The sequence below is a fragment of the Capricornis sumatraensis genome, chromosome 16 (assembly GCF_032405125.1).
Source record: "Capricornis sumatraensis isolate serow.1 chromosome 16, serow.2, whole genome shotgun sequence".
NCBI lineage: Eukaryota > Metazoa > Chordata > Mammalia > Artiodactyla > Bovidae > Capricornis > Capricornis sumatraensis.
Genome location: NC_091084.1, coordinates 52,047,333 through 52,069,760, shown reverse-complemented (window position 1 = coordinate 52,069,760; position 22,428 = coordinate 52,047,333). Strand labels below are relative to the sequence as shown.

Sequence of the window (22,428 nt, the reverse complement as noted above, 5' to 3'; positions counted from 1 at the left end):
TTAGAAGAAAAGGGCAAACCTACAATTAAGGGGTAGAGACAGTGAATAGGAAGTAGGCAGAAGTGCAGAGGACTGTATGTCCTACCTGACTGCTGGGCCAGGGAGCAGGCCTCACTGATCCTCTTGCCCGTGAGGTAGCTGAAGACAGCCTCCATAGGATTGTCTTTTCGGGTCAAGGAGACTTCTTCCTCAATTTGAGGTGAGGCAGTATTGGACAGCCAGCGAGAAAAAGCTCTCCTTCGCTCCAGAATCTGAATGTATTCACTGGGCTCATCCAGCTGGCTATCAAGCTCCTTCAGGTGGCCCCACAGAGCTTCGCATAACGTCCATGTTAGGCTCCAGTGCTTCACAACTAAGAAACGGACAGGAAAACAATGCAACGACACAAAGTCATGCAATAACTACAGAGAGGGGTCACTTTAATTGTGGCATTAAAAACACATCAGTTAATGAATACCCCCAACAACGACTTGAGTTGCTTTCTCTGTCTGCATCTCACTCAGCTGTGTCTTATAGCTCCAGAGGTGTGTGGAGCTATAACTGCCTGCTTACTCCATGTTCCCATGGTACTTACAAACAAATGTAACTCTATGCTCCTTTAAACAGACTCCTCTAGCCTAATTATGGCTAATATAGTCTCAAATGATAGAGAAAAATCCTCTGATTTGATCAACTTTTGTTCACAAATGCTTTATTAAGAAATAGATAGTGCTCTAAGAACTTGCAAAGGATTATTCTCTGCTACAGCCTAACAATTTAGTGAGCTTAAATGATACTGTTCAAATGTCCTTAAGAGTAAACCAACTCAATCTACACAATATAACTATGGTAGCTACCATCTTCATTTTACAGATGAGGAAACTGAGGTATGCAAACTTTAAGTGCCTTGCTCAAAATTACAGGCAAGATGTAACAGAGCCAGGATTCAAATTCAAGTAATCAGAGTCCAATTCTTAGTCACTATGCTATACTGCCCACGGTGAAGGAAAACAAAAAGGGAGCACTGTTTACCACTTTATGCTATTCACCAAGTATGCAATGGGACGACAACTCACATATTTGAAGAGATGAGACAACTGAAGCAAACACAAAGAAATGAACATAAGCGAGTTCCAAAACGTGTGGTACGGAACATTCTAAAATAGTACCCATTCTGCAATAAAAGTGATGTGAACTCTTGTGTGAAACATGTAATTTTTCTACATGTTAAACTTTTCTAATTTTCCTTGAAATTAAGTGCCTTAATTAGAAAAGCCCTTAATCAAAGTATGGGTTCAGAAAAACATGGTCACAATCATTATAGAAAAGTAATAAGTGAAAGAGGTCAGGAAGAGAAGTCATAATCACCCAAGTTGTTGGGAAGAACAAGTGGGACTTGAATTAGACACGGAAGAATGAGTAGGACTTAGGTAGGAACTCTGTGTTCTCTGGGTGGGGTAAGAGATCTAATTTCATAAATTCAGAGAGGAACTGGCTACAGTTCCTCTGAACAGGGGTGTAAAAGTGATGATAAAAAATGATAGGATTTCTCCCTGCTTGAGATTCTGTTCATCACAACTCAACTACAGATTAAGTCCAAGCTTGGCATCCACCCACTACACTGGCATGAGGAAATACATCCTGCTAGGAACGTATGCTGCTACTCCTGTTCCTGGGACATCAAAGGTTAGAAGCATAGTCCATACTCACTTTGTGGTTCCAATAAATCTGCCGATGCTTCCTTAATCCAATCTGCATAGTCATGAATGACAGCAACTCCCGGATTGGGGACAATAAGAGGACACAGCTCATCCACGTGAACAGTGCTATGTTTTAATTTAAGCTCCAGAGATGTCTGGTATAATTGCAGGTCTTTGTCCAGCTTCTTTTGCCTCAAACTAAGTTTTTCCAAATGAACTTTGAATGGAGACTCAGTTAGGCTACAAGGGCAAGTAACAAATAAGACAGAAAATAAAGACAGATGGCAGAATGTTCCTACAATAAAATCTTTCTTTTTATCTAATTACAAAATTGGATACAAACATTCTACTGTGATTTTAAAGAAATTCTGTTTCCTAATATCAAACTATAAAGGATTATCTATAGTTTATACATTTACCTTATTAGGTCAAAGATACAGAGAAGGTGCTTTATTGAGAATATACCTTATATATGAAGACATTACAAATATCTTAAGTGAGAAAATGGAAAAATGACTAACGCAATAAAAAGGATGAAAATTCAAGGAATGCTACAGCAATTAGCTTTGGGTCTGTTATCTTTTCCAACTGAAGTTTAACCATTAGGTAAGAATTAATATACTCTTCATACCTTGATGATACAAATGGGAGTTATTAATGGCAAGTTATTAATAATTATCATTAGGTAAGTATTACATAATTTTTAATTATGCCAGTAACACTGTACTAAGAATATATCTAGAAAATCAAAAAGTGGAGCCCTGACCTTGTGTCTTCTGGTGATGAAAAGCTTTTGTTCACCTACCACATTGCCTTTCTCAGAAAACAAGGAAATGTGACTCACGATTTAACAGCTACTGGATTAGGTAGGAATCCATATTCCATACAGTCAGCAATCTGATGATTTTCCAGTTCCAGAGAACCACTCAGCTGTTCTCCACTATTAGCGAGTGTCCAGTTGGGGCCCCAACCAACCCGAAATGATCGTCCCATAAATAGGGCCATGTCCATCAGGAGCTTCCCCTTTCCATAGGTGACAGACTTTTTAAGAGGGACTAGGCCTGGTTGTCTGCGTGTACCCACTGTTTTCAGCTGAAACTCAGGGGCTGGGCTGGGCACCGTAAACACAGAAGTCAGGGGTGGAGGAATAGACCAAGGGGATGTGGATGGGATATTCATCAACGATGATGTTCTGGGAGTACGACATTCTTGTAAAGAGGCACTTGGTGAAAGGAAAGTCCCACTTGTGAATTTTGATTGTAGTAACCCACTTACTAAAATAAGGAGGAAAAAAAGACTATTAGAAAATACAGCCTATTGATTCTTAAATAACAACCAGCAAGGGTGAAATTATAGTTTTATTAAACTATCAATAATTAAGTCCGATATAGATGACTAGAAGCAGGTTATATCAGACTGCAGAAATAATTTTCACGTGGGAAATTAAGGCAGGAATTCTAATGATAATGTCAACAACAATAATAACACTATTACTATTATTTAAAAAATCTATGTAGCACTTATCTGAAGCAGACTCTATATAATCCATTTGTATACACTGTTTCATTTCATCCTTCAATAACTTTAAATGAAGAACACTGCAGTCCTCATTTTATAGATGAGAAAACTGGGCCCAGTTAAGTGACTTGTACAAAGCTCCTAAGTGGCAGTACTGACAGATAAACCCAGGTAAATCTGACACCAATGTTCACGCCCTTATCAAAATGCAAATGTTTACTCTTCAGTCAATATAAAAAGTTGGTAAGATCAAAATTCAAAATTCCTCCCACTCCAGTGCTCAATGCTAGAATTAAGAAACCAAATCCACTGAGATATCTTGTAATTGCATATATGCCTTTCAGGATAGTTTTTGTTACTTTTGCCTGTTTTTCAATTTTATCTACTTCCTGTCTAAAGCAAGGAATTGCTGATTGAAGTATAAGATTTTCATGTAGTGTTCATTATAGAAAAGCTTATAAATGTTTAACTGATGCTTCATTAAAGCATTTTTTAAAGGAAAGTTAATAAGGGTACGCAAAAGAATTGAAAAATAAACAGTTTTTAAGGCAACATGAACAAATCCCTTCCTGGTAGGTCTTCTGGCTTTCAAAATGTTTTGAAATTATACCTACTTAACTCTTTTATTGATATCAATACTCTAGCTCCAATCCCACATAATTATAAGTCCACTAGAAGAGATAAGAAAAGCTTTAAAATAAAACAGGAAATTGCTTTCCTGGAAATTTGGCAAATTTCAGGGGAAAGCAGAAATCTGAAAAGTTTTATACATGATAGGAAGCAACATTTGCCCCTAGAAAACAATAAGGATAGTGTTAGAATTGCACAGAGTACAGTACAGAACAACTTGTTGATTCTTCTAAGGTCTGATAAAAATTAGGAGAACTGAACTTACTATCTAAGCCACACTCATAAGCAAATAAAAACAAACCCCTAAACAAAACACAAATGCTTTTTTTTCCCATACAACTTTGCGTCTGCACCAGTGATCATAGTTTGGAGTTGTCTGCTACAGAAGTTGACTCAGCTTAGAAGAAATGTGAAAAGCCAGACTTTACAGCTTTCTTGTAAAAGAGCATCTTTTACAGTACCTAATGAACGAGGTTTTGATGAGTGAGTTGCTGAGATGGGGAGCCTGGGAGAACATATTTCTTGAGAAGTATCTGCTTTAGAAGGAAGGTGAGTGATGCGCTGATCCAAGACTGTATCTACATCTTCATCAGCAAGCAATGATGCTTTCATGATCTAAAAAAGCAATATCTATAGGATGAATGTGCTCCCCCAAATCCAAAGGCCATAAAAGAAAAACACAGCTTACAACAACCAATTAAAAAGCTCTGCTTCAGGTCATGTCCAGAGCTAGTACAACATTTGTGTGTCTAACTCTGTTATAGTGTATGTGCCTGAAGGACAGAAGTTACATAAAACTTCTCTGCTTTGTATATAGTCTCACCAGAGGCTGGCACACAGCAGCAGCTTACATATTTGCTGAATGAATTAATTTTAAAGTCAAATATAAGCCAAAGGCTAAATTCATATAATGACAAAAGGCATAGGCAAGGAGAAATTGAGACAGTTTAAAGAAACCTGTAACTATAATTAAAAAAAAAAAAACAAAAAAACCACACTTCTGTGGAGCACTTTCCAGAGCCTTAAAACCTCTCTGTAAATGAAGTTAATATTTTATAGAGAAAAATCAGTGCTCACAGATGTTAAAAGACTTGCCCAAAGTCACACTGTAATAGTGACAAAACTGGGCCTAGACTCTAGGTCTTCTGAATCTCAATATAGCCTTCCTTCCACCAATGGCAAAATGATGCCTGACATGGGCCATATTCGTTTTTTTCTCATTCCAGTGACTGTTCAATGCCCTTAAAGGACTAATGAAAGAAAAGGCCTGGTATTAAGAAAGGAAGATGAATACTAGTTTGGATTCTTATAAGAAGGGTGGGTTAGGACTTCACCTGTAACACATGTGGATTAATTCCCAGTGAAGATGCAATGTGTGTTGAGGCGGACACGGGTTCCTGATCCTCAGGCACGCTCTCTTCTAACATGGAATCCAAAACTGGCTCCTGGGTGATATCTACCATGTCACTGTCCAGTTCCACAACCCTCCCTAACTGCTCCACCTCTGGGCTCTGGCTCTGTAGACAGCAGAAAGATCAGGGAAGCAGCATTAAATGACACCAGATAGACATAGAGCTTCTAGACCATATTTACTTTATTCAAAATATGATATAACATTAGATTCTGCCCATTCTATCATCATGTGAAGTAATATATTTGCTAGAGTATTGAAGAACAATTTCCCCCAAATTCCTCTATTATTACTTGGGATCCAAATGAAGATTCATGGAATTACCCTTTCATAATATTATGGTCTGGAGCCTGGACCTAAGCCAGCACCCATACTGAAAAAATAGTCAACTTCAGACTATGATTATGCCTTACTTGATTTAGTTAGCAACTATAATTTTCTGATTTATACAGAGTTACCATGACCTCACAATGCCTTGCAGCCAGAAGCCATAGGGGAGAGAGAATAAAAGACACAAATACCAAAGTTTCTAGTACCTTTGCATTTTCTTAAAAGCATTTAGAAATAAATTTCTAGTTATCACAAACACAATTTGGGGCCTGGAATTTATTTTTTGGGAGACTGAATCCTAAGGTTAGCTCCACCTGGGCAGTATCACATGGATATTGTATCAGATGAAGAATGTGTTTCCCAGAAGAAAAAAAAACAAAGTACTACTAGGAACAATTTTAATCTGGGAATAATTCTTTCAGGTTTAAATATGTTTAAATGTATCAAGAGTTAGATTTACAATTATTAGTGAGTTTTAAAGATACAGTCATGATTAACAGTCTAGTAACAGTTTGAAAAGGTAAACATTCAGAGAGCTGAAACATACTGTAAAATTGGCTCAGTGCAAATTCACATTAAATATGTCCTAAACTCACACATGATCTGGTAAAATGTTAACAAATGGCTATGCTAATTTATGAAACATTCTCAAAGCTAAAAGTTGTTCTACCTATTTTTCTTTCATAATATATCATCTGTAGATTACTAACCTTCCACAATTTCTGGTTTGTCTTTCATGAATGGCCTGTTTCACAGTAGACTTCAAATGGATCCAATTATACAATAGGTGGTTAAAAAATGTTTCATGATTTCTTTGAACCAAGAAATGACCATTAGTGTAACTTTTTAAACTTTATTTTCAATAGTATATTATCTCTTACTCCCCTGAATTCCTTTAACAAATATCCTTACTAAGAGAATGACTACTGCCATCTATAACTGTAGAAATGTTGAGGTGTTGGATATGTAGTGAATTGTTACTTATGTTGTGAACATTCCCTAAAGACTGCTCTAACAAAACTGAAGGCTAAATGGTTAAAAGACAAAAGTTTTATATATATATATATATATATATATATATATTTAAACCTATTGGGGAGGCTACAGGCAAGCTACTTTGATGCTTTAAAATTCTAAAAAAAAAAAATTTAAAAGCCCTGGTGGTGATCCTACCATTATAATTAGAGGAATTAGAAGAACATTCCAATGCCCCCCTGGTATGTTCATTTTTAACCAATTCACTTTTAAGTAAAGTTATAACACTCCCCATCCTCTGTCAAAATATCAGGATACTCTTTTCTGTTGGGCTCCCATAATACCTTGTCTATACTTATTTTATACAATGTATATTATAATTTCATGTATATATTATTTTTGTCCCACCAGACTGTAAACGCTTGAAAGCAGATATAGCCTGCTGCTGCTAAGTCGCTTCAGTTGTGTGTGACTCTGTGTGACCCCATAGACGGCAGCCCACCAGGCTCCCCCGTCCCTGGGATTCTCCAGGCAAGAACACTGACTGGGTTGCTATTTCCTTCTCCAATGCATAAAAGTGAAAGTGAAGTCACTCAGTCGTGTCTGACCCTCAGCGACTCCATGGACTGCAGCCTTCTAGGCTCCTCCGTCCATGGGATGTTCCAGCCAAGAGTACTGGAGTGGGGTGCCATTGCCTTCTCCGCAGACATAGTCTACTATTTTCTATATCTAACACTAACCACATTGTTAAATTCACAACATTTAGTTATTTAATGCAGTGCCTGCCACACAGGAGAAAAGGCTAGTAACTATGAAAGGATAAGGAGCAAGTATAGATGAGAGGAAAGGGAGGAGAAGGAGGAGAGTTTCAATTTACTATACTATTCAACAAAGGACTAACAAAAAGAGGTGCTCATTTAGAACACTTTTAGAAGCAAACTGGTAGGATTTTATCAAAGTCTGGAAACTGAGGGACTCAAGACTATCTTTAAGAATGCTATGCAATCAAGGTTTTATTTGCTTCCTCCTCAAGACTATCTTTAAGAATGCTATGCAATCAAGGTTTTATTTGCTTCCTCCTCATGTACTGACTTCAAAATTAGTATCATCTAATAAGTGGATGGGGGAAGTAAATTACTATTAAACTCTGAGGACCTGGTAAACTCCTAGAACCCTCATGTGTGAATTTTAAGTATATCTAAGTAACTGCAATAAACGACCCCAAAAGACGTTATTTTCTGAGAAATCTTTGGAGATCAGGTGGTTCTTCAGAGCCAGCCCTAGAAAGAAAAGCAGACTAATAAAAAACTGGTGATACAGGAGAAACTGAGGAAGGAAAGAAGAGTGTGGGGGTGAGGAGCTGAGAAGCCCATGACAAACACTAAGTAAACAGACAGTATCTGTAAAGTGACTTTCTTTAGATATATGGAAGGTGAGGTTTCATGACTGAAACCTTTAAAGTTTTTAGAAACTTCCACTTTTCAACAGGCTAGATAGCTGCCGCTTCATTTTTTTTTAAAGTAAATACAAGATAAAACAGAATTTTCTTCTAAATTCTAATCCTTTTTTTCCCTTTAAACAGTTTTTACAGTTATTTGAATGTGCTTATCGAGTGAACAATGCTAACTTCCTGAGCAAGTCCACTACTGTGCCTTGACAGGACTGAACACAAGTTACACTGCAGTAAAAGGCTGAGGAGAAAGCTACATGTCTCTCTACCTCACTGCTAAAGATCTGGAGTCTTTTGACAGTTTTGAAACCAGGCTGTACATATCTCAATTACCTGGAGGAAAGCACTTAAGATATAAATATGCCTGAGTTCCAATGCCAGACACATGGAATCAAAGTTCTCCACGGGACATGCAATCAGCTGAACTCCGCATTTCAGATCAGCATTTACAACAAATGCTCCAACACCACCCTTATGGCAGAAAGTGAAGAGGAACTAAAAAGCCTCTTGATGAAAGTGAAAGAGGAGAGTGAAAAAGTTGGCTTAAAGCTCAACATTCAGAAAATGAAGATCATGGCATCTGGTCCCATCACTTCATGGGAAATAGATGGGGAAACAGTAGAAACAGTGTTAGACTTTATTTTTTGGGGGCTCCAAAATCACTGCAGATCGTGACTGCAGCCATGAAATTAAAAGACGCTTACTTCTTGGAAGGAAAGTTATGACCAACCTGGATAGTATATTGAAAAGCAGAGACATTACTTTGCCGACTAAGGTCCGTCTAGTCAAGGCTATGGTTTTTCCAGTGGTCATGTATGGATGTGAGAGTTGGACTGTGAAGAAGGCTGAGCGCCAAAGAATTGATGCTTTTGAACTGTAGTGTTGGTGAAGACTCTTGAGAGTCCCTTGGACTGCAAGGAGATCCAACCAGTCCATTCTGAAGGAGATCAGCCCTGGGATTTCTTTGGAAGGAATGATGCTGAAGCTGAAACTCCAGTACTTTGGCCACCTCATGCGAAGAGTTGACTCACTGGAAAAGACTCTGATGCTGGGAGGGATTGGGGGCAGGAGGAGAATGGGACAACCGAGGATGAGATGGCTGGATGGCATCATGGACTCGATGGACGTGAATCTGAGTGAACTCCGGGAGATGGTGATGGACAGGGAGGCCTGGCGTGCTGCGATTCATGGGGTCGCAAAGAGTCGGAGACGACTGAGCGACTGAACTGAACTGAACCCAACAAATGTTTCTACAACTGCCCTAATTCATCTGTGGTTAAGGTTTTTCTGCCTTTTCTCTAACTTAATAGAAGGGGAGCTCTCTGTGGTCTAATGTTTAGGGTCTGTTTTCTGGCTGCTTAGATTCACCTGCTTTTTAAGGAACAAAGCAGGATTGAAGAATGAACTGCAAAGAGGGGATTGAGATTATATAATAGATAGTAGGATACATGTAATCATTAAACAAAACTATGTATCTTTCTAATGCCTTAGGGAACCGCCCAACCCTTGCCCCAAGTCAGAGAAAAACAGCTAGAACAGACCTAAAGAACACAGTATCACAGAAATCAATCTCTTCAAGGAGCCCGGTGAGTGTGAAGACAGTCATCTTGTTGCTGAGATGAGAAGACTGCTGTTTCCAGTTTATTCAGATGACTCAGGTTATTTTCCTCATGCCAAGTAAAATGTAGCTTCTGTTGCTAATAACTTAAAAACTGCGCAGCCACTGGCATTTCTCCTATCATCATGCAGGTCACTAGGCATTAGGACAAAAAAGTTCTCCAGAGCTCCCTGTTTCTCCTCTAACACATTAGCCCAAATATCTAAACAAGTCTACCCATTTCTCCCTTCTCCATCCAAAAGGAGGACCATCCACTTCCTCAATCAAATGGTATTATCTGAGAAAGACACCTATTCACGATACTCTCTATGCCCATTTTGATCCTTACCACCTCCCCTTAGTCCTAGAAACTTGTTCTCCTGAGATTTTCTGGTGCTCAGTTTTTAAGACTCTTACCTACTACAATGCCATCACAAGATTTTATAGTTATTTACTATTTGTATTCTGGAAAAATCACTGATGGCCAACATCGTATAAATTTGATCTGTCCACAAGATGAAGCTTTTCTTTTTCAACTGTATCTTTAGGACCCTACATATTACTTTTAATGGGAGAAAAAAAGGTTATCTGATTCTTATCCTAAGAAATACATACACTGTAAGATTAAAAACCACACTGGAAAGGGAGATTATACAAAGCATATGATTCAGACAAAATGAATGTGGGTAACTGGAAAATTGAGTTCATTTACAGCATTTTTTTAGTTCGGAAGAGATGTATTCTAAATAGAGGGATATTCTAAATGCTATAATTATAAACATAAAAGTCATCATATTTCCCATTTCCTACTGATATCATATTCTCTCCCTCCCCCAAGCACGCAAACATGAACACATATACACAAAAATCTCAAGAAAGTTGCCTCCCAAGAAATTATTTAATCAATCATAAAAATTGCACATTTCAGCAGCTGTAAGAATTGTAGCATGGAAAATTCCAAAGATCCTGCTTTTAGCAGCTGAGAGGTAGAGGATGCTTTACAAAGAAATTTTCTATCAAATTCTCTTCTTTGAAGGAATATGGCAGCAGAGAAAAAAAAAGTTATAACTTGATTGAATATAAACAACATCCAAATGAAAGTAAAATTCTTTTATGAGTCAGCAAAGAAACTACCTGATATTTAAATTACAAAGCTTTCCTTACAAGGGCAAAAGGTTTATATTGGCTTAATAATACCGATACAAGTAATTGCAATAAATAATGCAGCCCCTACTCTCCCCAAGCCAAGTAATTCACTTATATTGTAAAGCTTATTTATTTTCATAAAGATTATCTGTTAAAATACAAATATTAAGAGATTACCTGAAGTATAAGCAAACAACTTGAGAAAAATGGAGTTAAAAATCCTTGCAGAAAGCTAACTGAACTTTTAAAAAACCATGGAGGTAACAAGATTAAACTGCACATTAGGTAGTCAACAAAGTAGGATTTACTTTGCATTAACCCACACAAGCAAAATACTATCTTAAGTTGATCACTGAACACAGAATTCAGCAAGTCCAAATGAAAAGAGAGGGGGGGTGTTTAAGAATGACAATCTGTAGAAGGAACGATCCAAACAGAAAGAGAATTCTTTAAATCTCTCAAGTAAACACCAGATGCCAATACCACCTCATGCCCTCTCCCTTGTACTTCTCTTAACGTGACTGCCAATACATTTGTACTCTTCAAAGTTCGAGGGGTCATAGAACAGCTTTGTACTAGCTGAATGACTTGCTTTCAACTTCTGTATCATGGACTCCATTCAAATTCATTGTCCCGTCTCTACCTGGGGTGGAGGTGCTGGTTTGCCATTAAGAGCCATCTGGAATGGGGTGGCCTGGCCTGCAGGAGGTAAAGGGGCAGTCTTCAACTTCTTTGTACTAGTTTTGGATGGCCGTTCCTCCTCCTCTTCATCAGAATCCTGAAGACCATACTTAGAAAAATGAGAGACCTGAGGAGGAGAAGAATCCAACAAAAGCAATTTCAAAACTGTTACATTCAGAAAGGCTGCAATCTTGCAGAATTAGCTTTAAAAAAATAATAATGGAGAGGAGATCAAAGTATTTAAAGCACAGTGAAATGTCACCTAACCACATTTTATTGTTTCTCTAAGATTTAGATGGTGTTTGGTAGGTGTACTAATTGCTAATATAATTATCAACTTTACATTAATGCAGAAAAAAATATCCAAAAGAGCCATTACTATTTTTACATATATATACTCCCCAGTTGTTCTCGACCTACACAAAGGCCTTCAACAAGCTAAATAATCCAATTGGTCTAGAAGAGAAAGAATCCACTGGACTAAACTAGCAAGGAACGGAGCAAGTCAACCTCTACACCCTAGAAATCTTTAAAAGAAGAACAATTATTTGGGAAGAACTGATTTATCAAGAGACAAAAATTTTGCCTGATATTCCCAAATTAGAAAAACCACACCAAAGTGTATTTAAGTGGTCATAAGATAGGATGTAGAACTTGAATCATGTGCTCATGAAGTTTATAACAGCTCTGTATTGCTCTGGGGTTTAATGTGATGTGTAATTTGAAGTAAATTACGGTGTATCTTTACATCAACCTTTGTATCTTTTTCCTAATCTGTAAAAGCAATTTAAGAAAAGATCTCTTCTAACCCTAACCCTAACTTTTTTGTCAGTTTATCAGAACTATGTAACTTATATACTATAAACCGTTTATAATTTCTAACTACAGTTTATGAGAACAAGGTTAAGCAACTATACCTTAAAGACCCAAGAACCCGTTTCAGGACGGTACTCTTTGAACTGAGCTCCCTGTTTCCTTGAAACTGCTTCCAACCTTCCCTCGTAGTTGATATCAGCAAGTCGATCTGGGCTCTTTATTAAACAACGAGATGTTTTATCTGTTGGCCAAACTCCATCCAATGTAACCTCAGCCTTTCTGTAATGTACAATCAAGTAAAATGTAAATGTTTCATATTTATGACCAGAAAGCCAAGTAACATCTATATATACAGCAAAAAAGGCACCTGTGTTACTTTGGAATTATTCTGCAGATGTTTCATAAACCTGAGTCTTGGCTCCAAAGGTAGTTAGCGTTAAGAGTAAGGAATTACCCCCATATCAACTAGCTAAATATCTGGTTCAAGAGCGTCAAACTCCACTTATTTCAAACTACCATGGCATGTCAATTATTTACAGTTTAATTTTAAACTACCAGGGCACATCAATTATTTACAATTTAATTTTAATATCTCTTAAAGCCATGCATCCTTGACCAAGTCTAATGCAAAGACCTAAATCTTAGTGAAGGTCTTATACTACTACTGTACTTTGTAAAAACAATAGTAGTAATAGCAGCAACTACCACTAACAACAAAAGCTTGCAGAATGAGGTATCAGGAGCATCACAGTATTAACATTAACCATTAAATGAGTGTGAATTAATAATAATGGTAATGTGTTCCTTCTAATAGCAACATCTAAGATAAAGGACTGTGCCCTTGTTCATTCAGTATGCCTTGCATCTAGTACAGCAATTACCACATAAAAACATGAGTTTTAACATTATTTTTTATTGAGGTAAGAAGGTATAATACAAGTTATCACTATTCTACTGCTGCTATGAATCTGACACTCTAGATGCCTCAAATCATGTGACTCTCAGTATTTTTCTTTCTGCAGCTGGCTTAAATCACTGAGCATGATGTCCTGAAGGTTCATCCATTCTGCAGCATGTGAAAGTCTCCTTCCTTTTTAAGACTATGTAATATTCCACAGTGTGCATATACATTTTGTTTATTCATGGACACTTGGGTTTCTTCTATCTCTTGACTATTATGAATAGTGCTGCTGTGAATATGGGTATATACATTTTTCAAGACTCTGTTTACAATTGCTTTGAATATACACCCAGAAGTGGAAATGCTGGGTCACTCCTAATTTTTGAGGAACCATATACTCTTTGTGAGCACATTTTATATTCTCACCAAAATACACAAAGGTTCTAGTTTCTCCATACTCCTGCAAAAACGGTATTTTTCTTTAAATTAACCTCCTAATGGGGTTATTACCAATGTTAAGCATCTTTTCATATGCTTGTTGGCCATTTGTCTACCATACTGTGTATCCAAATCCTCTGACCATTTTTAATTGTTTTTTTTTTAATGGTTTTTTAAATAGTTCTTCATATTCTGGATATTAACTCTTACACTAGATAGGGTTTGCTGACTTTTCATTCTGTTAATTGGGTTCTTTGATGTACATAAGTTTTAAATTTTGATGTGGAAGTGAAGTTGCTCAGTCGTGTCCAACTCTTTGTGACCCCATGGACTGTAGCCTACCATGCTCCTCCATCCATGGGATTATCCAGGCAAGAGTACTGGAGTGGGTTGCCAATTCCTTCTCCAGAGGATCCTCCCGACCCAGGGATCGAACCCTGGTCTCACGCGCTGTAGGCAGACGCTTTACTGTCTGAGCTACCAGGGAAGCCCTAAAAATTTTGATGTAATCTAGTTAATTTTCACTATTTGTTGCCTATGTATTTAGTATCATACCCAGGAAATTCTTGTTAAATATAGTGTGAAACATATTTTACCAGTTTTTTTTATGGTTTTAAGTCTTATACTTTAGGTCTTTGATCAATTTTGAATTAATTTTTATTTATGGCATAAGGTAAGGGTCCAACTTCATTCTTCTGTTACGTATATCCAATTTTCCCAAAATCATTTGTTGAAGAAACTGTTCTTTCCCCATTGCATGGTCTTGACAACTCTGTCAACATTTAACCATTTATGTCAGGTCTCCTGTGTGGGCTCTGTAATATGTGGGGGCTCTCTGTTCTGTTCCATATATATACGTCTGTCTTTATGCCAGTAACACACTGTTTCAGTTACTGTACCTTTGTTTTCAAGTCAGAAAGTCTGATTCCTCCAGCTTTGTTGTTTTTTAAGGTTAATTTGACTGCTCATGGTACCCTTGAGATTCTTTACATTTTAGGATCATTTTTCTTTCTTATTTCTGCAAAAGATGCAGCTGGGATTTTGACAGGGACTGCATTAAGTCAGTAGGCTGCTTTGGGTAGCATGGATAACAATTTTAGATTCTCTGATCCATGAACATGGGATATCTTTTCATTTACTTGCCTTCTTTAATTTCTCTTAACAATGTTTTGTAGTTTTCAATGTACAAGGTTTTGCCTCTTTGGTTAAGTTTAATCCTAAAGTATTTTATTCTTTGTGATGCCATTATAAACAAAAATGTTTTCATAACTACCTTTTCAGATTGTCAATGTACAGAAACTCAACTGATTTTATTGTGTTGATTTTGCATCTAGCTACTTTGCTAAATTTGTTCATTAGCTATAAGTATTTTTGCGTGGAATTTTTAGGCTTTCTACGTATAAGATCACATCATCTGTAAAGAGAGAAAACATAACATCTTTCTTTCCAATTTGAGTATCTTTAATTTTCATCTTGTTTAACTGCTTTGGTTAAGACTTACAGTATTATGTTGAATGCTGGGGGCAAAAGCAAACAATACTATCTTATTCCTGATCTTACAGGAAAAGCTCTGTCTTTAACTACAGAAGATCCCCTGGAGAAGGAAATGGCAATCTACTTCAGTATTCTTGCCTGGAGAATTCATGGACAGAGAAGCCTGGTGGGCTACAACCCATGGGCTGGACACAACTGAGTGACTAACACTTTTTCTTCTTTTTATGATGTTCACTGAGGAAAGAAGAGAAACAAAAGGCAAAGAAGAAAGAGAAAGATATACCCAACTGAATGCAGAGTTCCAGAGAATAGTGATGAGAGGAGGACTTCTTCAATGAATGATGCAAAGAAACAGAGGAAAACAATAGAATGGGAAAGACTAGAGATCTCTCCAAGAAAATTAGAGATACCAAGGGAATATTTCATGCAAGGATAAGCCTAAAGGCAGGGACCTAAAGAACAGAAGAGATTAGGAAGAGGTGGCAAGAATACAAAGAAGAACTCTACAAAAAAGATGTTAGTGATTCAGATAAGTAAGATGGTGGAGTCATTAACCTAGAGCCAGACAGCCTGGAGTGTGAAGTCAAGTGGGCCTTAGGAAGCATTACTACGATCAAAGCTAGTGGAGGTGATGGAATTCTAGCTGAGCTTTTAAAATTCTAAAAGATGATGCTGTTAAAGTGCTACACTCAGTATGTCAGCAAATTTGGAAAACTCAGCAGTGGCCCAGGATTGGAAGATCAGTTTTTATTCCAATCACAAAGATAGGCAATGCCAAAGAATATTCATACTGCCATACAATTGTGCTCATTTCACATGCTAGCAAGGTTATGCTCAAAATTCTTCAAGCTAGGCTTCAGGAGCACATGATCTGAGAACTTTCAGATGTACAAGCTGGATTTAGAAAAGGCAGAGGAACCAGTGATCAAATTGCCAACATCCACTGAAAAAGCAAGAGTTCCAGAAAAACATCTACCTCAGCATTATTGACTACGCTAAAGCCTTTGACTGTGTGGATCACTACAAACTGGAAAATTCTTAAAGAGATGGGAATACCAGACCACCTTATCTGCCACCTGAGAAACCTATATGCAGATCAAGAAGCAACAGTTAGAGCTGGACAGGGACTAACAGATTGGCTCAAACTTGGGCAAAGAGTATGTCAAGGTTGTATACTGTCACCCTGCTTATTTAACTTATATGTAGAGTAAGTACATCATGAGAAATGCTCAGCTAGATGAATTTCAAGCTGGACTCAAGACTGCTGGGAGAAATATCAACCTCTGATATACAGATGATACCACTCTAATGGCAGAAAACAAAGAGAAACTAAATAGCCTCTTGATGAAGGTGAAAGAGAAGAGTGAAAATGCTGGCTTAAGACTCAACATTAAAAAAACTAAGATCATGGCATCCAGTCCCAGCACTTCATGGCAAACAGACAGGGAAAAAGTGGAAACAGTGGCAGATTTTATTCTGTTTGGGTCCAAAGACACTGTGGACGGTGACTGCAGCCACAAAATTAAGACACTTGCTCCCTGGAAGAAAAGCTATGACAAACCTAGGCAGTGTATTAAAAAGCAAAGCCATCACTTTGCTGACAAAAGTCCATATAGTCAAAGCTATGACTCTTCCAGGAGTCATCATGTACGGATGTGAGAGTTGGACCTAAAGAAGGCTGAGAACTGAAGAACTGTGGTGCTGGAGAAGTCTCTTGAGACCCTTGGACAGCAAGGAAATCAAACTAGTCAATACTAAAGGAAATCAACCCTGAATATTCATTGGAAGGACTGAAGCTCCAATACTTTGGCCATCTGATGTGAAGAGTGGACTCATTGGAAAAATAACCTGATGCTGGAAAAGACTGAAGGCAGGAGGAGAAGGAAGCGACAGAGAGTTGTATGGCATCACCCAACTCAATGTGAAGGACAGGGAAGCCTGACGTGCTACAATGAGGTCGCAAAAAGTAGGACATGACTTAGCGACTGAACGATAACAGATGATGTCCACGGTGGGTTTTTCTAACATGGCTTTTATTATGCTTAGTAGTTTCCTTCTAACTCTATTTTCTATCATGAAAAGTGTTAAATGTTGTCTAGGCTTTTTCTGCATCAACACTGATGATCATGTGGTTTTCTTCTTTGTCCTGTCAATGTGATGCATTACTTTCATCAATTTTTATATGTTAAGCCATCTGTGCATTTCGTAAATCCTATTTGGTCATGGTGTGTAATCCAGTTAATGCACCACTGAATTCTGTTTGACAGTTATTTTGTTGAAGGTATTTACATTAATATATATTAAACATATTGGTCTGTAGTCTTCTTTTCTTACAGCACCTTTATTTAGCTTTGGACTCAGGGAAATGTTTCCCTCACAGAATTAGTTAGAAATGCTCCCTCCTCTATTTTGGGGAAGAGTTTGAGGAGAACTGGTATAAATTCTTTAAATGTTTGATAAACTTCACCAGTGAAGCCATCTGGTCCAGGGCTTTGGTGGAGCTGGAGGAGCAGGGGATACTGATTACTAATTCAATTTCCTTATTAGTTCCAGGGTTCTTCAGATCTTCTATTTCTTCCTGGTTCAATCTCAGTGGGTTGTAAACATAAAGGATTTTAACTATGGCTCTCTGACCTGGCCTGCATTAGAAGCTAGTATCTCACACTAAAGATACAGTAAAAGAGTTAAGCACACTCACAGCAGAAACAAGGGGAAAAACAAAAAATACTATTAAGGGACTTTTCTGGTGGCACACTGGAAAAGAATCCACCTGCCAATGCAGGGGACATGAGTTCGATCCCTGGTCCAAGAAGATTCCACATGCCATGGAACACCTAGAGCCCTCGCACCACAACTACTGAGCGCACAGGCCACAATTACTGAAGCCTGTGTGCTCTAGGGCTCACAGCCACAACTACCGAAGTCCATGTGCCTAGAGCCTGTGTTCTGCAGCACAGAAGCCACCGCAATGAGAAGTCGATGCACCGCAGTGAAGAGCAGCCCTCAACCACCGCAAGAAAAGAAAGTCTGCGCACAGCAACGAAGACCCAGAGCAACCAAAAATAAAATAATTTAAAAAAGAAGAAAAATACTACTAAAAAGTATTTTCCAAAAGGTTTTGGAAACAATTGGATCTGATAATACTGGGGAAAGGAGTCAAAAAAGGAAAAATGTAGCATTTCTTTATCACTTATACTTTTTATAGTTTTGGCTTCACTGGGTCTCTGCTGCTGCACATAGGCTTTCTCTAGCTGCGGTGAGCGGGAGCTACTCGCTAATTGCAGTGTGCAGGCCTCTCATTGTGGTCCCTTCTCCTGTTGTGGAGTATGAGCTCTGGATCCACAGGCTTCAGTAGTAATTGTGGGTCATGGGCTCTAGAGCGCAGGCTCAATAGTCGTGGCACATGGGCTCAGTTGCCAAACACCATGAGGGATTGTAGTTTCCAGACCAGGGATCAAACCTGTGTCCCCTGCATTAGCATGCAGATTCTTAACCTCTGGACCACCAGGGAAGTCCCATATCACTTATGTTTTTAAGTGAAAGCACAAAAATAATAATCACATACAATAATCAGATAGTAAGTCTAAGAGACAAGTTGCAGGAAAATATATATAATATGAATATACCTGTGTTAACAGAAAAACATTGTGATTTAGCTGATTAGTTGTTAAATATGTAAATAAATTCATACCTATTTAGTCCTTCACCCACAGGTGGTTTTTGGTTATCATCTAAGTAGACAATTACTTCTTTCCTTCGGATATGTACAATGTCATCTAAATTTAGATTTGTCAAATTCACATCTCCTTCAAAATAGATTGAACCATAACCTACAAATCAGAGCAAAGAGTTAGAAACTCGTCCTATATAGAGGGCAAATACCCACTTTATACTTCCAGTGAAGGACCAAGCAGCTTTAAACATTTATCAATATTTTAAATCACCCAGCAATTCCTTGAATGAGCTATTTCATCTGTAATATTAGAAGGTGACATCAAATACACTGTTACCTGGCTTAACATGTGCATTTTTATAGTACTTATGTTATCCTCAAAGAAGCTGTTTAAAATCTCTTCCCAAGTATCTGTATGCGTGTGTGCATGCGTGTTAAGTTGCTTTACTGTGTCTGACTCTGTGAGACCCTAGGGACTACAGCCTGCCAGGCTCCTCTGTCCATGGGATTCTCCAGGTAAGAATACTGGAGTGGGTTGCCATGTCCTCCCTCCAGGGAATATTTCCAACCCAGGGATCCAACCCGCCTCTCTGAGAACTCCTGCACTGGGGGATGGGTTCTTTACCACTAGTACCACCTGGGAAGCCCTAAGTATCTGTATGGCTCCTATATAAGCAACCCTTGGCACCTAGCCTATAGTATGAATTGAAATACTTGAGCTCTTCTTTTAATACAATACAGCAAGATGAGATCTTTCTTCCCCAAGAAAATTTTATCTATAATAACTTAATAATATGAAATAACCTAATTATTACCCATCTCATTAATTTTGTCACTTAGGATTTGCTGTTACAGTATTTTAATTGTAGAAAATTGCAATGAGCCAAATACTTGCCAGACAGTATTAAAAAGTTCTAGTCTTTTTGTTACTTGTTAATCAAAGTGTCCATTCAGGCCAAGGTGGTCCTGCTGCTGCTGCTCCTGCTAAGTCGCTTCAGTTGTGTCCGACTCTGTGCGACCCCACAGACAGCAGCCCACCAGGCTCCCCCGTCCCTGAAATTCTCCAGGCAAGAACACTGGAGTGGTTTGCCATTTCCTTTTCCAATGCATGAAAGTGAAAAGTAAAAGTGAAGTTGCTCAGTTGTGTCCAACTCTTTGCGGCCCCATGGACTGCAGCCTACCAGACTCCTCCGTCCATGACATTTTCCAGGCAAGAGTACTGGAGTGAGGTGCCATCACCTTCTCCGCAAGGTGGTCCAAATGTACGTAAAAAACAAATTTAGCTATCAAGCACTTCCTTCACTTAATTACAAAGACAAGGTGCAGATTTCTGGGTTATACACTACTAACTCTTAAATTCAGACTCACCTTTACGACCAATAGTGAAGTCAGAGACAATGCATTCTCCTTTTTCATTGGTAATTTTAGCAAGGTCATCCATGGATGGAATAGTATAGTAGCCAACCTTAGTGAGAACGATGCCTACGACAAAAGAAACCAAAATATAGTATTGGTTGTGACTGACGTTGGTTAGAGCAATTTTCACCAATATTCATTTCACTTTTTCATTGTAAAAAAATTTTTACAGTGGATAATTTTAAAAATCACCTGATATAATCAGTAAATAAATTACTATATAAAAAGAAAATATATAGGAATAAAGCATTTTTCCAAACTGGTTTTCTTTTCTGCTCACCCCTGACCCCAGCTGATTTTTTAAGAAACACCATTCCTAAGAGTAACGAAGTATTAAAAAAAGATCAAGGACTTAAAAAAACTTACTTACATAGGTAAGTAAGTTTGGAAAACATACATGTGACAGTATATTACACATTCTTAAAACTCACGGAAATCAAGATGAAATACCCTGCATGAGAAAGTCACGCAGACAAATGGAAACTTAAAGGTCTACATTACATTAATGTTATTTTAAAAAGTACTAACTAGGTAGACAGCAGAAGAAACTGAAGAAAATACAGCATGAGTATGCTTGCTCTAACCACTCCTGTTCCATTAACAGGCAGAGATCAGGCTAACTTGCTTTCTGAGAAAGGCCCATATAAGAATTTAAGGCCCATATAAGATTAAATTAGTCTCCAGCAATGCTCACTCAATATGCTTAAGTTTTAGAGGGTTGTTACAGTGTTCTTGAGACTGGAATTCTAAACTGGGAGGCAACAAAGAAGGTCAGTGAAAAAACTAGAAACAATTTAAAAAAATCTTGACTGAGTATTTAAGATGCAGTATCACAATGAACTCAGGTAGGTGTCTAAATACAAACACAGATAACACAGGACTCTTAATGTTAAAGAATAAAGTTGTTTCTTTAGTGTACCATGTGACCAGAAGATATATACAAAGACAATAAGATATTAGACACAGAGGAAGTTTATAGACACATTAATATATACTGCAAAATAACCCCAAAAGTTCACTAAGAGAATGGAGAAACTAAATTTGTCATATTTATATAATGCAATGCTACATGGTAATAAAAAAGAACCAAATGCTGCTAAATATACATCATGGATAAAATCTCATAAGAAAATGCACCTGCCAATGCAGGGGACACAGGTTTGATCCCTGGTCTGGGAAGATCCCACATGCTTCAGGGCAACTAAGCCTGTGCACCACAGCTACTGTGTGCCACAACGACTGAAGCCAGCATGCCTTAGAGCCTGTACTTGCCAACCAGAGAAGCACCACAATAAGAAGACTGTGCAGCCATCACAGCTAGAGAGTACCCCCAGATTGCTGCAACTAGAAAAAGCCTGTGTGCAACAAGAAGACCGAGTGCAGCCAAAAATAAGTAAATAATTAAAATTTTAAAACGTTTTTAAAAAATATATTAAAAACAAAAAAAGAACAGGAAAGGGAATTCCCTGGCAGTCCAGTGGTTAGGACTCTGTGCTGTCACTGCTGAGGGCAGGTTTAGATCCCTGCTTGGGGAACTAAGATCCTACAAGTCACATGCTGTGGCTAAAATATAAATTAAAAAAAAAAAAACTAGGAAGAACTAATCTATGTAACAGAAACCAGACTATGGTTGATTTCTGGAGATGGGAACACGAACTTCCAGGGTTAAAGAAATATTCTCTCTTGAGTGTATGTGTTTGTATATGTATATATGAGTATACATATATATTTATGTCTAAATTTACTGAAATGAACACTTAAGACCTATATACTTCACTATATGTAAACTGTTTCTCAGTTAAAAGGGGAAGGGGAAATGTAATGATATTGTCAAAACCCAAATAAGGTTAAGTCAGCAGAGAAAAAAGGCAAACTTTAAGCATCCCATCAAGATATTTCAATCCTGCAGTTTATGCTATATCCCAGATTAGTTGGCATAAACTAGTCAGTTCATTGTCGGGGACAAAAAAGAAAAAGACAGAACTAAAGTGATAATAACCAAACAACCATTAACATTTGAATGCCTACTCTAGTCTGGCATTATGGTCTGTATATTTCAATTCAAATCTCAAAAATCGCTTAAGTAACTACTGCTATAATTTTAATTAAAAAATGAATAAGCAACTTATGTGAATCTATGAAGTTATAAGGATAGTCCCTCTTGCTACAAAACTTGGAGTATTTAAACGATGTGAATTCCAAATCAACCACAGCATTAGTGACAAATGTTCAAATGTTAACTTTCATAAAAATGCAATAAAAAATATTTAGAA

The 22,428-nt window shown here is 37.7% G+C and overlaps 1 protein-coding gene across 1 annotated transcript in view; it reads right to left on the bottom strand.

The window, feature by feature from the left end:
* Positions 1-22,428, bottom strand: part of NUP98 (nucleoporin 98 and 96 precursor) — an 87,617-nt gene that overhangs the window by 14,156 nt on the left and 51,033 nt on the right. Inside the window, exons 17-25 of the mRNA XM_068988802.1 lie at positions 20,108-20,221; positions 18,758-18,896; positions 12,335-12,512; positions 11,380-11,544; positions 5,162-5,344; positions 4,289-4,442; positions 2,524-2,953; positions 1,690-1,919; positions 86-352 (exon numbers count right to left, since the gene is read on the bottom strand). Coding sequence (XP_068844903.1) covers positions 86-352; positions 1,690-1,919; positions 2,524-2,953; positions 4,289-4,442; positions 5,162-5,344; positions 11,380-11,544; positions 12,335-12,512; positions 18,758-18,896; positions 20,108-20,221 — 1,860 coding nt within the window. The remainder of the gene's footprint in view (positions 1-85; positions 353-1,689; positions 1,920-2,523; positions 2,954-4,288; positions 4,443-5,161; positions 5,345-11,379; positions 11,545-12,334; positions 12,513-18,757; positions 18,897-20,107; positions 20,222-22,428) is intronic.